Raw genomic sequence first — 16,869 nt, forward strand, 5'->3', positions numbered from 1 at the left:
ATTGTGAAATTTTTGAATAACAAAAAAGAAGATTTTGACTCATTACGGGACCAAGTCAGGATTGAAGTGTTACATAGAGAAAGAAATCACGATGATAATACAGAAGGTCTAAAATTGAGGTATAAAGCTCGTTATTTTGAAATACTTGAAACAATTTCCAAGAAATCCCACCGATTGTTTTAAAGTTATTGATAATTTAAAATTTATGGCACTTTTAAACCTGACTAAATTTAAGGAATACGAAAAGAATTTTCCGGAAATTTATTCCTTTTTATATCACTTCAACGCTCGTATAAAACGTTTTTTTAATTTTATGAGGTAAAAAAATGAATTTATTTATATTATATATTCGTCACCAAAATTCCATTTAAAATCTATAAATTGCATTAATAATGTGATTATAAAAAATTAACTAAAAAATATTTTAATGGAAGTATTTAATTTAATAAAATTCATTTTTACCATACCGGCGACAAAATATATATACATACTATGTATATATATTTTTTTATTTATTCTGAATTTACCATTTATCACAAAATGCTAAAAACATCTGTATCTAACAATTTATCATTCACGCATAAACAAGCTGATTATTATTATTAAATGTGCAGCAACCTACAAATAAAATATTCATTCTATGCATTTATTTAATGCTCATTTCTTCTTATTATTATAATATGATAATGCATAAACACCCCAAATAACCCCAAATAAATTATTTTGTAAACTTAAAAATATACAAAACTCGTTTATTTAATATTTTTTTTTTTTTTATTTTTGTAAACATGTTAATAAATATTTTTGCACTTAAGTACAAATATGTCTTTTTTGTATTATATTTATGAATTATACAATAATTTATATATAAAAATATTTAACAGTCTTCATACATGAGGATATAAGTACTATAAGATTGGAAGATCATCTACAAATATTTTACCATATAATATATATTATATATTAATGATAGAGTAAATAAAAATTAAGTTATTCATTTTTATATACCTGGAAAAACAAATTAGATATTTAAAAAATGTCTATATACTACTGCTACAGTATTAAAACATATGGAATGGCAAATATTTATAAATTAATAATCGATTATAAAACATTGACTAAATATCAAAATATATTCAATATTAAACTATTTTCCTTCGCTCTTTAGCGAGGTAACTTCCGGACAACTCCAACAATCTGTATCTTTGTCGCAAGTTTCTTGCTCTGACGTGAGCGGACGCAATTTCTTTTGTATAGTTTCCAGGAAACCAACCAGATTCATCGTCCCTGATTCGCTGACCGTGGTACCAACCTGAAATGTCATAAATACGATATATTTTAATAACATGTTATAACAATAATAAAATCTGGTTCGCTTACCGTTAGCCATTTTCTTATCCACATTTATCACATCGCCTGGTTGTAGGCTCAATTCATCCGGTTGCTCCGATTGATAATGATAAAGCGACACTACTTGGGGACAATCCCATACTTCATATATCTTCTCATCGGCGTTGAAAGACGTAGGTGGAAAAGCTTCTATCCACCGTTGACGATCAGTTTCATCAGCAAATGATAGCAACTTGAATTATATCATAAATATTATAGCAACACAAGCAATTGTATATTAATTTTAATAATAAACATATTTACCATTTCGACCGTTTTATTTTCATGATTTTCCAACATCGTTAAAAGCACTATGAATTTCCTAGCGGAATCTTTAACCGGCGATTGTGCCATCATATCGCTGAGAGTCGTTTCAATCAATGAGCGATTGCAATAATCAACCACTGTATAAATATCTTCGCCACTATAATAATGAAAAATAAATTATTATAAACGTCTAATATGTATTTTTAATATTATAATAACATACATTTTCTTCTTTGTAACAATGAGAATATCGGTGAATAAGAATAAATGCAGTTGAACTTTGCTCATTTTTCTACCAAACGTCAGCTTGGATTGATCGTCAATTCTCCACACCAATTGATTCACCTCACCGGATCGAATGAGCCAACGATATGGAACTTTTTTATTTTGTTCGTTCAGGGAATTGATCTGTATTTCTTGTATATGTGATGGAAATTCGATCTTTGACGCAACGATCCCGAGTTCTTCGATTCTTTCGAAGTTTCGAGCTGCTTCGTTACATTCACATACAACCTAATAAAAATATATTATAAAATTAATTGAAAACATTAAAACAAATAAAACTATTGGCATTTCACTTACATTATTTAAAGCCTTCAAAGTGTCCAAGCATAACTCATATTCTTTATTATCAGTCTCTAAATACTTTAGTACTGCATCAACCAACAGTGGTAATCGGGTGATTCTCTGCATTGGCAGCATCACGAACGAATCTAAGGATAAACTTTGGCACGCCGGCTGACATTGAAGATAGTTGATAATCTCGTTAAACTTCGTATCGGATTTGAGCTTCTTCAGCGTTTTGACTAGATGTATTTGGTTTTCGCAGTAGTTGATGTATATGTGGAAGTATTTATTAGCGTGATTCTTAATTATTCTACAAAGACCCTCCAAGCGAATGCTCGTCTGCCAACACGATTCTAAATCGGCCATGAATCGTTCCGATGACCGTTTAACTGTAACGAAAATATTGATTAAAAATAATAAACTTTCAGCTTCAAAACAGTTAAGCAAAGACATACTTGGATGTATATTTCCAAATAATATCTGTTTATCTTCTTTAGAGAGTATTTTTTCATCTTGAAAAGCGGCATTGTTGATATATTGAGATTCTAGCACTGATAACGAGTTCAAATATGATGCTTCACTAGTGACAATCTCGAATTTAGCTTCTTGCAACTTTTTTTCTATAGGTGATAGTGATTCTATAAATATACATAAAAACAGTATTGTTTAATGTTATTTATTGTCAATGAATGTGAACTAAAAAATAGATACTCACTGTAATAACTTGAGTTTATAACTTCTGGAATTTCACACCAGAGTGTACGTGAAGGTCCTTTGGTTGGCGATATCAAGCTCATTGCCGGCGGCAATCTTGGTAATTCAAAATCGTCGTAATTCGATATATCTTCATAATTATCGGAATCGTATTCGTTTCCGAGATCACGACAGACTGACTCGAGTTTTGCTGCATCATAAAATTGATACAGTGGTTCTTGATTGAACACTCCGATAGGAGGCGTCGGAGTTGAAGGAGAAGAAAACGCCGTCGTCGTTGAGCAAGTGCCAGATCCACTCATCGTACTGCTAGTTCCACTACTAGTCGATATGTTACTAGATTGGTAAAGACCAATTTCTGTATACCTAAAATTATATTATGTACACATTTATTTAAATCACACTCCGTTTCAGCCCGCGGACGAACGACATTAAAATATCTACGGTAGTGACATTAACAAATAGTTACCAAGAAGCACTGGATGTCCTATCTCGTATTTTTCCATTAGTTTCCGGTTTGTACGGCTCTGAAACTTTAAACAACCCACATTCGTCGTACCACGATGAAGTGTTATTTTTCTTGTCTTTCTTAGACTTTTTCGGATCTAAAAATAAATAACGCTAATGAAAAATTGATATTGATATATTTAAGTATTACTTATTTGTGTATTTTACCATCAGGCGGTGGTGGAGGTGGTTCATTCGGCCTCAAACTAATTTTAGAATACCGTTTAATGGACGGACTCAAAGATTTTCTCACGTTTTCCTTATTGATGATGCTCACTACGTCATCTTTTTTCCTCTCTATGACTAACTGATTTTCGATTACAGATTCTTTGGATTCGTTAGCAAATTGGCTGTCGTCTCTATTATCAAATATAATATTAAAGTATTTGTATTATGTTTTGAACATAAATTTTAACTTACATCGTACTAGAATCCGTATATTCCGGCGCGTTGAGATAAAACGTAGAATTTGGCAGATTGGGCAGTAACGGACTCAACTTTTGACTGTTGGCCAGAGACATTGGTATCTTAAATTTAGACTTGAAAGACATCGACTTTCGCCGGGATTCTTTTTCTTCTTTTAATTTAGACGCTGCGAGAGTTTGATTGTCGTTAGCGTTGACGCCGTTAGTCTTTAATACATCGATATTGGTCAAAACTTGAGATAGTCTATTCACATCTATTTTTGATTCAGTAGATAGTTTAGGTTCATCTTTTTTTAATGGCGTTAAAACAATGTTTTGATATATATTTTGAATGTTTGTATTAGGTGCTGTCTCGATGGAGCTACTGCTCTTCTTTTGCTTCGTTAGTGTGAATAATGGTGCTGCTTTCGGCTCTGGAGAAGGCTCTTTATTACTTTCTGCAATATAAATCAATACATGAAATAAATAAGTTTATTTATTTATAGCATAATTTTTTTGTTATATTTTACCTAATTTTTTCCTTGTGCTCTTTGTCAAGTTGTGTTTTAATTGTTTCATCTTTTTACCAGCAGCCGTCGCAAATCGAGTCAATGTGTATATATTACTCGATGGAGGTGGATCAGGTAATTGAGGATGCACGATTTCATCCATATTCTCCTATGTATAAAATTATAAGCTGATTAATTAAATGTCATTAGTGTTTTATGCGAATCATTAACAGAATAACACACGTCCAATATTTTTATAGCAAAAATTTATTTTTTATCTAATAAATAGTTAGATTTTGAATCGGTCATATTTATATCAACATAACGACCGAAAGTGTATTATTCGACTTTAGTTTAAGAAATCGTTCTATTGTATTGAAGTGGTAAAGTAGATGAACGAAATCCTAACATTGCAGTACAAAAAAAGTTTCATCCTCGTCTCTCGCTTTTAACCAATAAGCGTCGCGAAACGAAGATGAACATCTCCCACATACAAAGTGCTAAAATTTTCGTTTTTCAAATTTACTCAAATAAATAGTTTAATTATTGATTTATGCAATATGGTATAATTATAATTAATTTGTAGCTGACTTTAGGACGATTAAAATTATGGATTTTAAGGATTCTTAAAAATAAAATCTTTGGTACGATTGATAGCACTCAAATTCTGTAAAACGAATCGAATTTTCATACATAGATATTATATGTACATATATATTACATATTATATGAATAGAACATATCTTTAAGACTTTTATGTTAGAGCATATGGAACCGTTTTATTTTTAAATGATACTGTAATACACTTACGCTTTTAGTGTTTTGAACGTGTACAAACGACTTTTCAGACTCTGACTCGCTGTCAAACGAATCTTCATCCTCTTCAAAACGATCATTTTGAGTGGTCGTTGCGTGAGAAAGCGGCTCATAGAGATGTTCTCCATCGCTACTATCTGTAAAATTATACATTAACAATAACATTGTACAACAACAAAATTAAATATAATACAATCGATGCACACAATTGAATAGAGAAGGTCAGTGTATGATTAAGCCGAACAATAAGCTGTTCACAAAATGGTTAACGTTCATTAACAGATGTTGCAATTTGTAATTACCGATCAGCATTGTGGTCTCTTGTGTTTCAAAGGCATTTTCGCAGATAAGCAGCACCTTGAGCACAGCCAGTCCCGTCAAATCCGTAGACTTGAACAGTTTCTCACAGTCAACCCTAATTATTTGCGGTGCATTTTCGTACATGTGTGTCGGTTGACATACGTCATCATTATCTGAATAGTACAGAGCTATTTTGGAGGTCGCAATGTACAGTATTGACGGCGAGGATACAAACACTGAAATTACGAACGGCTCACAGTTGATTTGCTATTCAATATGTAATATAATCAGCAGTTTAGATATATGAGATGATCAATATTTTAACTACATTAAATTTCAACAATAAAACATGTATTATATTAAACCAGCTAAATGTTCATTAGAAAATGAGTTGATAGTAGATCGTTACTTTGTATTTATCTACTTTCTGTCGATTAAAACCAGAGTATCAATAAAAATTGATTTTCCAATGATTTATTTTATTTGACTTTATATTCGAAATCGTTAAGTTGTCTAGAGGAATTAGAGAGCATACATAATTTTTAATGATTTTAAGCGTAAAATAGCGAGAATTAAAGAATAGCAAAATCAGATATTAATTGAATCCACTCTTAATTATTGGTATAAGATAAACGCTGTGTATTTATACATAATGTATTTAAATACGAGTTTTAGCTTTGAGATTTTTAGAGTGCAAAAAGTGAAATTAAAATGAAATAAATATTGTGTTTTATACAAAAAATTTACATTTTTAAGTAGTAGTACTATTGCTGTATCTTTTTGTCGATTTTATTATTTTTTTTATGGTTACACGTGACATGTAATCAAATGCAAACTAATTTACTTTTACTGCTTTAATACAAAGACTCTCGAAAAATGATTTAATTTGATGATGGGACAAATTTAATTCATTTAAAGATTTGTTTTGGTGTTGAAAAAGGGAAATAATAAATCGCTAAAAATATGTGTTACAAAAAATATCATTTATATAGTAAGTGACTGTTGCTGTAAAATTTATTAATTATAATTTAGAGCGCAGTAATCAGCTTTAAATAAAATAATCAAAAAACAAAACATAAAAAATGGACCTGAAATTAGCGTTTTATTTATATAATATATATATTAAGCAAGATTATAAGAAAAAATTCTAAGAAACTCATATTTCATTGAGCAAACAATTTTTGTAATTTCTATTCAAGTATCTGTTTATCGGTTAAGATGAATAATTTTAGAGCTTTGGAGTGAAAAAAATATGTTACAGTGAATGGTGTATTAACAATGAAGTTTCAGTTGAATTATATCCGAATACATTTTCATCAGTAGATATATTTCTACTAGCGAAAATATAATTTAACTGCTATATGCCGCTCTAAAATGAATTGCGAAACAACCATTTGCTGTTCAAACCCAAATCTAACCTAACCCAATGAAAGTTCTAAAACATATATTAAAATTCATGTTTGGTTTATTTCACTTTAAATATTGTTCTGTTTTTTGTCAAACAATATGACGTCATAAATCAGTGAATCTCTGATTATGTGAAAATATGCGTACCAGTTCATCCGTACCGAGCAGTGAAATTGAAAATCAATTTGTTGATACATTTTTACTGGATGAGCTAGTAAAATTATGTTTAATAGTGGACATATAGTTTCACTGGTAATACAAATTTACTGTAACATATATGTTACAGTTAAAGTGTTAAATTTCGATAAAGTATATAATGACTAGGCAAAGTATGCATTAGCTATGAGCTTTAGTTAAAGCTTACAATGATACATTTCGTGTATACTTTCACTAGATTATGCTTTAACTAGGGAGTGTGTGAACTCTCTGACCTAAGCTAGTTACATCGTTAACGAATAATATTTGATAGAAGAGCGTGTTTGACAACCAACCTAACAAGGACGTCATTTTAGATTTTTTGAGGGAGGTGAAAAAATTGGCTATTTGGTTTTTTTAATTTTTCCACTAATGACATGCATTTTTCTGGCAAAATTCAAGGGGGTCGGTTAAAACGCTTGGTTATCTAGTTCTCTGCTCCCTCAAATGACATCTCTGTAACCTAGTAGTAGTCAATAAAAAATAAATAAATTATTGTTGGTTAACAGTGAACACGCAACGAATATATCTCTGCAACAAATCAACTTAAAAGGAGGATTTACCTTACAGAAATAGTTTAAAATAGATATTAAATATATAAATAATTTTGAGACAAATATCGAAGAGTGAGAGCATACAATAACTATGTAGTTACATTGTTCATAAATTATTTTGTTTGTAACGTAATAACTGAAGTGATTTGACAGTGTATACATTGACTAGGTAATGTATGCATTTATGAAATTCACACTTTGTAACATATATTATATATGTATATAATAATAGGCTGCTTTTACACATAGAATTTAATGATAAGATTAATAAAAGCAAAATGATACTTTGGCTTAATTTTTTTATGTTTCGATTGAATACTGACTTTTAAATAAAAATTGTTCATTTCAGGCCCTGGCTAAAATACTGATCACCAAGCTGATTACATTACATATTTTTTAATTTACACATTTAATTTGATAGAAGGAAATTGATTCTCAACCTTGGTCTCCGCATGGCCGGCGGCGCCTCGTCGTAGCGGTGGGGGTAAAGTTTTGTGCAAAGTTTGAGGCGCTGTGTGGTGGACATTTTCCGCTCATGGTTCATTTTTGTGATTGAAAATCGCAACGAGCCTAACAACGATTCACCACCGGAACTTTTTCTTCGCAGCACTGACTAGAGTAGTGAACCTTTCTCTCCGATAGCATTTCGCACACTGTTTTCGAAGCAGCAAGCAGGCATCCAAACGTGTTACCTTAAAAGGTAAAGGTCAATCGAATCTGCGACGGCGGCGACGGTGCACGGTGAACTGAACATTTTATCAAATAAATTTAGATTATGGCGTTAAATATGTGGTTGCGAAACGTTTCTATGTCACAATAATCGTTCGATTCGGGTGGAAATCTGCCGCGATTGCGCAATTGATGTTTGGAAACGCTCGGAAAGTGCAATTAGAGCAAACTCCAAAAGTCCATTACAAAACGGATTTGTCTTGCGAAAATTCCTTAAAAATAAAGTTTTTGGAGCTCGACGCTTCAATCGATTATACACTCTGATTGTGATAAAGCAAATTAAAGATCAAACGAAAATATAGTTAATAGGCAAAGCTATGATTATTATATGGACCGAAAATAGCGATTTGTGTTATAATTATTAATTATTAAAAAATAAGTCCTATGTTCGAAATAAAAAAAAAATGCGCTATTAATTAAAAGATGCTCTAATTGCAACACTAAATTACTTAATTTTTATAAAAGAAACAATTGCATTTCTGTGCAGAGATGTTTCTAAATAAAAATTCCTTATCATTTACACAATTTATTAACAAATCTAATAGTCATCTATTTTATTACAAGGATTTCAAATAATAATGTTAGTATAGAAAATTAACACATTTATGCTCTCAAGTTAGACGGACCAACATATATTGTAAAAAAGTAGCTAATTTGTTCCGCGAGGTTCATTTAGATTTATTTATGTATATATTATGACCTGAATAGTTACCCCCAATATTGCCAAATTCAGAGACTTCCAAGCCTTCCAAATTATTTTTATGTATCCGTATTACACACATTGAATCAGAACGCGGAAGAGATATTTAACCTTGCTTTATTTCAATATAATTTTTTTCTTATGTATATTGTAGTATAATACTTATTTCAATACATATTTATATTATTATTAAAACTTAAAAATTATTAACTAAATTATGAAAAATAAAATAAAAATAATAATAATTGTTTTCGACAAGAAACACTATTTAATTAATATTAAAATTATGAAAATTTATAAAATATTTTATATATCGACTTAATTGACACCCTTCTATTTTGCGAAAAAATTATGTTTCTAAAAAGATTATCATATGACAACAAATAATTCAGGTAGGAACGTTTGTCTATCGTGTTTCCTATTTTGAAATCACGATAGAAAAATTGTTTTTCATGTAAATAGATTTTAAAAATATCTACATTATGCATAACATTTATGATACATGTGTTTAAATATTCATAAGCATATTAGATCATAATTTTAAAACATAACTGAAAATTAATTATTTATTTTTTATTACAAATCTGCAGGTTCCCCCAATGCGTCATGATGCTGATTATATAAAAAATAAAAGAAACATTTAAAAAAATATGGTGTACACCTAAAATAGTTAAGCACTATCCTACGTAATTTTTCCAGCTCCTCATGTATATCGCCGAAAACATTATTGTGTTTGGCAAGCTCATTTCATCAAGATAATTTTATGTGCTTTTACTGCTTTTATCATCACTGGTACAAAAAATATGCGAGAAGCAATGAGAGCCTCTTCATGAGCAATACTGAATTTACATCAAATAACTAACACGCTGGGTTTGAAATAAGCATTCGTTAAAACGATAATTTGGCTCTAGTGTACCTGCCGAGCAAATATGAACAATTTCCGATTTTGGAAGTTTTGGAATGATCCTTCATATTTTATAATAAAATAACGAAAATGGTTGAACATAAATGAAGTAGTGTCTACGACATAGTCGTAGGTTAAGACTATATTTGTCGACTATAGTTTTATGTTACGACTCGTAACATAAAAATATTGACCATTTTGACTAATTATATAAGACATTCTTTGATTTAAAAATAATATTAAATAAAAATTTTGAGTACCCTTTAATTTAAAGCAGCTTTCCAGAAATAGTGGGCAGCATAAATTAATAATTGTCAATATTATATGATTTTATTTCATCTGTATTTTTTTAAAGTGGAAATAATGCAGAAATAATTCGTCCAATATTCACAGCATTACGAAGATAAAAAATGGTAAGTATATGTATTTGAAATATTATTATATTATTTCATTCCAAGTTGTAACATATACATAATAGCATGTAGATAAATAATTACGACTGTCGAAAATTATGTATAAATTACTGAGTTACACATTAAAATGATTAATATCTGTATAAGAATGTAATTGTATTACAAAACGATTATGAAAGCCTTAATATGGTTAGAAATTTATATATTAATTTAAGACATTTTATATTGAATTTAATATTATTTTAATCAACATATAAAATACCCTAACTGTACTTATGAACGGCAGGTGGACAACTTCAGTATAATTTAATGCAAAGAACTGTTAAATTCACAGTATAAGTGCACATGCTATATATTTGAACCTTTATTCATAAAAAGGTAAATAGCGTAGGAAGTACAAGTATTATATAAGCAGTTAAGTATTTACGCTCGTTTATCCGCATTACGTAGGACTGTGAATTTCCAAAACGTCTTTCGCAACTCTTTATGTGCTCGTGCTTAGTATGAATAATCACGCTAGTTTTTGAGTAAAAAATTGGTATTGGTTAAACCTATAATATGTACTATATCCGTATTAATTGCGTAACTTGTATGAAAATTAGCATATAGATTTTATCTCTAGTATGTATTATTTTAATATAATTTTGATTTCTATATTTTAATAGAATTGTTTTATGCTTTGATACATACGAAGGATTACGAGAGAAGACCTTGAAGAAGAATAAACGAATGACAAGAAGTAACGATAGCGTTTTTGTAAAGTTGAAGACCTTGTAGGATGCGAGAGATAATCTTGAACATATACGATGTGCTCATGTGTTTTTTTTTATTATGCCTGTGTATGTATAATATTATATGAATTTGTTACATTCTACAAGCCATGAGTGGTAAACACTACCGGTGTTATAATTTATATTCATAAGTAAATAACAATAATCTCCCACATAGAATTCTTAGGCATGTTAAAGTTGAGTAATAAAGGTACCTAAGACATGTTCTCTGAGGTTGCAAATTCTGATATAAATCTAGCTTGTCTTCTAGTGTATGGAAATATATATATATATATATATATATATATATATATATATATATATATATATATATATATATATATATATATATATATATATATATATATATATATATATATATATATATATATATATATATATATATATATATATATATATATATATATATATATATATATATATATATATATATACATGTTCCTATTTATACGTATTTATTGTCAAAAGAAAAAGATCCTATAAAATATATACTCAAAAATCATTATTTAGTTAAATATTAGTTTTAAGCATTCATCTAAACAATAACTGTTTTTATTTTAAAGTAAATTTTTTTGTATAAAAATAGATTGTCATGAAAGTTTTTAAACTTTAAATTATCTACTACCAGAAACTGTTATGTGCCATATATAACACTGAACAACACAAATTAAATTTTTGAGAAATCAATGTACACGTTTTTTAATACATTATATATGCACTTATCAGGGGGTTTCAACCATTCCAATTTTTTATATTAAAATTATTTAATTATGTAATACGTATCTATTACAAATCTAAAAAATGTATTAATGAATCATAAAATATATTTAGATATAAATTATTAAATAAAAATGGAAAAAAAGTTTGATTTCCTGATTTTGTTAAATACAGCTGAAAGAACCTAACCTCCAATTTTGTATGGGTGCCTAGTCCCCTATAACGAAGTCCCAATCTCAACGCTATAGGGGGGTCGATGTAAATCAAAAGTATTGAAACACGAATCAGCAACAAAATATACATGAATTTATGATTCAGATGAAGTTAACATTTTATTCGCTGATTGATTAATATCTTTTCCTAATACAAAAGTGCAAAATTGATTGCAATGCGAAACATATTGTACTTTATTAATGATTACTATTTTTCGGCTTTATTACTTTTCGGAAGATACGCCATTATTTTTATTGATTGATTGATCTTGAAAAATAATCATAATTAAATTTGAAGGAAGTCTATTTAAATTTAATGGACTTATTTTGACAAGACTAAGACAAAATAAGACTATCGAGATAAATCGTTAAACTGCATAAGAATATTTGTATAATTTTAAAATCTTATAAATACAAAATGTAGTAAATAATTAATAAATAATTACTGGAATTTTTCATTGTTTAACTATAAATTGATTTTACTTAGTCCATGTCATAAATATGCAACGCAGAGGTTTGGTTACAGTGTTATGAAAAACGACCGTCTGATGAATCAGTATTGCATTCTGGTTAGATAGAGAAATATATCAGATTGCGTTTCTTTCCTCGTTTCGTTACTTCCTTTTTCGGTTCCGATGACAAGTTTATATTGTGCGGTTTTAATTACACCGATTAGAAAACCAGGTCGGCGTACAATACATGCATATATAAAAATCACATACGACACACAAGTGTGTCCAAAGTATTATCGGCGCTTTCACTGTGACAATCCATGTGATTGATTTTCCCAAAGTGGTCATTTGACCACTTTGGTCACAGTTTTTGGCAAATAATCGCTACTTTTTACACATGTGTGTGTATTATAAAATAAAGAAAACATTTTTTTTATTTTATACATTAATTAAGCGGGAGAAACCCGGCGAACAATGAAAGGAGAACGAACTGAGACAATATGAGATCTCATTGTGTGCATAAAATGTAAAAGTGCATACCAATCGTATTGTTGCACGTGAAAAACGCAGATGAAAATGAAAATGGGAAAGCGATTAGATCAACAATTATAATCTGATTTATATACTTGATTGAGCATGTTAATATTGTAGAAATTTACTTGTTGTATATCTAAAGCCTGAGTTTGAAAATTAATTAGATTCGCCTTGCAACACCAGATGGAAGTATAGCCATCTGAATTTGGAGCGATTCCATATTAGTGTCGGTCCAAAAATACCACAACCAGTTTCTCATTGTTGTAAAAAACAGTCACATTATACAAGACTGTCACGCAGAGCAGGTCCTGGCAGTTTGACAACATTCTACAAGGATACAAGAAATTATAAATTACTTGTACGTGTACATATGTATTGTCGTTGCTCAACTGTTAACAACAATGAGGGAATTTTCGCAAGAGATAAACGCGCTAAAGACCAACTAACGCTTGTTGTGTACTTGTGATGTTATTCTCAAGAATTTGTATGTTCGCGGTTCTGATGTACAAGACAATCGACACTTATTAAGGTCGCGGGAAAAATCGAACAATAGCCGATATCCCTTATGACGTCATTTTAGTTATATAAACGGAGTTATAATAGCGAGCAAAGACATGATGCCTTTCTAAGCGTATAATAAAATGATTTATAATGCTTGTAAAGAAGCCTTGTACTATTATCATTTTTTATGGATCATAAAAATAAAATCATAATTAATTGCAACAATAAAGAATGCATAAAAATCGCACCCATTTCCTTTCATACGGAAAAATAATAAAACCAGAACATCAAGGCATTTAATCTTTCTCGAATTTCTCCATTGAAGATCGAATTAAACGTATTTATAAAACAATAATGAAACAATTTTTTTACTATATTATTAAATAAAGGACTTAAGATTAAAGTTTTTATTTCGCTAATAATAAAAAAGTACTAAGCGACCTTTAAAGGCTGATGATGACAATGTAAATACTATAATTAATGCAGACCCACGTTAAAGAAAGCAAAAATACGTGGCAATAGATTTCTTTAAAGCAAACGATCATGAAAAATACTACTTTTTTATGTTTACAACTATTTAAAATGACATTCCTAAATTAATTATTAATAAAGAAGGCGTCAAATTGGATAACAAGAAACCAAATGTGATGTTTCAAAAAAAAAAAAATATTGGAATATTATCAAGCATCCACCATATTCTTTAGACCTTGCTCACTGTGACTTTTACTCACTTTGGTCATTAATTTTTTTAATTATACATTTAGGCATTACTATTAAAATATATGGAATTTATATACAGGTGGAATAAATGCGTTTCTAAATTTTTTAATCAAAATCGCGCAAGTAGAAAATTTTCTATATATGTAGTTCTATAAAATGAAATCTTATATTTATTTAAAGCAATTGCGGAACCCCAGTGATTGTAAATAAATCCATTATTATTAAGAATGAATATAATTCAGATTGATATTTAATCATTATCGTGTGAAAACCGCCAATCCGTTCCAAGCGTCGCGTCGCTACAAATAAACATATATACGTAGTATATGCAAATTATATACCAATTATATTACAATAAGTATGTAAATTATAATGTTGACTAGTAGTGGTTTATAGAAAATAACCCAATTACCTAAACTAGCAATGTACAAGGATTTATAATATTATTATAAACATATACATATGTACTACGTCATATATCAACAACCCATAATTCATTCGTTTTTTTATCTAACACATCATCAATTGCGCAATCGATAGCATGCGAAAAACAATAAAAAAAGAAAATCCACACAGTATATCATTTTAGAAAATGTGAAAATGCACATAAACACAAAACGGGTTGCGATATCACAACTGCGTTGATATCGCCCGGCGTAGTGTCGTTTCGCAACCGAATTACGAGCGGCAATTAAATGCTATTAATTATCGTATTCAAATTACACATCACTGTTCACTCGTTGATTGAACGATGCACATTTTTTTCACGTTTCTAAACCGAAGGTCGACAACAAGCGAGGAGATCGATAAGTGGATCGCCGATTTCTATCGTACTACTAGCTCGCGCGTCTCGGCCGAGCGAAGAACCGAGACGGACTGAATGCGTTTTCGTGTCCGAGGAGCTGGGTGAGGACACGACACTTTCACTTGTCCGGCGCGAGTGGCGGACCGTGGCTCTGGCCTCGGGGCTGGGCCCCCGCGCTCCGAGTAATTACGTAACCTGCACAAAAGCCACTCTTCCGTCGTCTGTCCATTGATGATTGCGCTTAGATTGATGACCCATGATGAAACGATGCTTTTTTATGTAATTTATAAATGATGCGCAGTTTCGTCGGTTAACAATAGTCATTAATAAATAAACGAAAAAATGAAATATAGATCAGTGGCGCGGGTCAATTGTTTACTATATTTTTTTTATAAAGATTAAGGCGTCCTACTTTCTACGACAAAATCAATATTTACGGTAGAGTGCCGATTATCCATAAAAAACTGATTGCGTATCTACTATTTATAAAGCTGTTAATTTATTTTGACTGATATTGTATAGATAAAAGATCTAAGACACAATAATCATTATATGTTAAAGAAAGAACGGCAAAAATATCTTGATGAAACATCTAGCTTTAACACATTGCATACAGAGCATTATTCATAAAAATGGAGCCGCGCGGCCGGGCTTATTTGCGAAAATTAGAACCTTAACTTATCTTTTTTAAATCATCATAACTTTTTAATTGGTTTACGTTTTAATAACAAATTTAAAAAACAGTTTCGTAATGATCGTTTTTTTATATTCATATTGGTAAAATCAAAACTGTGGATCGCGTACCAATAAAATAAAATATTATGTTTAGAACCACCAATTATACATATTTAAAAAATGAAAACAATATAGATTATGATAAAATAGTAATGAAATACTTTTACTAATTTTTAAAACAACAAATATCAAAATCTGTGACCTCTACAATAATTTCTTTATTTTTAACACTTGTCGGTCGATTTACGTAGTGATATTCGCACGACCGTTCAACTTTGATACATGTTTTGATTCCAGTTTCTCATGCATCATATCAATAACAATGACCTAGTTCGGTGACTCTCAACTGGCGGTATGCGTAGGTCCAAATATTAGCGAAAAACCTCAAAATAGGGATTAATGAATACGTTCGAAGGCCTTTAGTAATAAAAAAAAGCAGGGACGTCATTTGGGGGAGGAGGCAGATGGGAGCATTTGCCCCCCTCCCTTGAATTTTGCCAAATAATGCATTCTTAATGAAATAGAGATATTAAAAAAACCTGAAATGAGTGTTAAAGTGGGTCAGTTTCAGGCCACCCCTATCGAGGTTCCCTGAGACTGCGACCTCCACTATGCATTCAAAGAGCCAAGTCTTACTTATAGAGTCAGCCAGGAGTGTGCACCATTTTATCCTTCTGAGAACGATGCGAACGCCAGAACACACTAGAACCGACAACAGATTGCGCGTCGTCGAAGGTCTGCGCCCCCGGATAATAATCCCCAATGGCCTGTTACATTAGTGTTTATTTTATATTTTTATTAAATGTTTGGTAGTTTTACATAAACTGTTATTTTATGAAAATTAAATAGGAGGCAAATTGAATGTTTTAGTTATAAATTGCAATTTTTCATTGTAGAAAATAGCAATACAGGCGGCCTTCGACTTTCGAACGTTCGACTTTCGCACAATTCGCTATTTCGCACATTTAAAAAAAAAACAATTTTTTTAAATTTAATTTTTTTTTAAAAAAAATTATAAACATGAGTG

At 30.1% G+C, this 16,869-nt stretch overlaps 1 protein-coding gene across 6 annotated transcripts in view; it reads right to left on the minus strand.

The window, feature by feature from the left end:
- Positions 1-751: 751 nt before the first annotated feature.
- The window catches only part of Exn (Ephexin), a 73,142-nt gene continuing 57,024 nt past the window's right edge, over positions 752-16,869 (minus strand). For 2 of the 6 annotated variants that reach the window (XM_088182936.1, XM_088182935.1), the window contains exons 4-15: positions 5,168-5,310; positions 4,379-4,526; positions 3,865-4,306; positions 3,613-3,803; positions 3,407-3,542; positions 2,939-3,303; positions 2,679-2,861; positions 2,239-2,612; positions 1,880-2,169; positions 1,654-1,813; positions 1,381-1,582; positions 752-1,312 (exon numbers count right to left, since the gene is read on the minus strand). In XM_088182936.1, coding sequence (XP_088039062.1) covers positions 1,143-1,312; positions 1,381-1,582; positions 1,654-1,813; positions 1,880-2,169; positions 2,239-2,612; positions 2,679-2,861; positions 2,939-3,303; positions 3,407-3,542; positions 3,613-3,803; positions 3,865-4,306; positions 4,379-4,526; positions 5,168-5,310 — 2,804 coding nt within the window. In that variant the 3' untranslated portion in view covers positions 752-1,142. Of the gene's footprint in view, positions 1,313-1,380; positions 1,583-1,653; positions 1,814-1,879; positions 2,170-2,238; positions 2,613-2,678; positions 2,862-2,938; positions 3,304-3,406; positions 3,543-3,612; positions 3,804-3,864; positions 4,307-4,378; positions 5,017-5,153; positions 5,311-5,475; positions 5,710-8,069; positions 8,376-15,025; positions 15,261-16,869 lie in introns of those variants that run through there. The other 4 variants (XM_088182938.1, XM_088182937.1, XM_088182939.1 and 1 more) reach the window with 3 other exon arrangements.

Source organism: Plectrocnemia conspersa, unplaced genomic scaffold, assembly GCF_051122295.1.
Source record: "Plectrocnemia conspersa isolate PC_06_02 unplaced genomic scaffold, ASM5112229v1 ptg000003l, whole genome shotgun sequence".
In the NCBI taxonomy this organism is placed as follows: Eukaryota; Metazoa; Arthropoda; class Insecta; order Trichoptera; family Polycentropodidae; genus Plectrocnemia; species Plectrocnemia conspersa.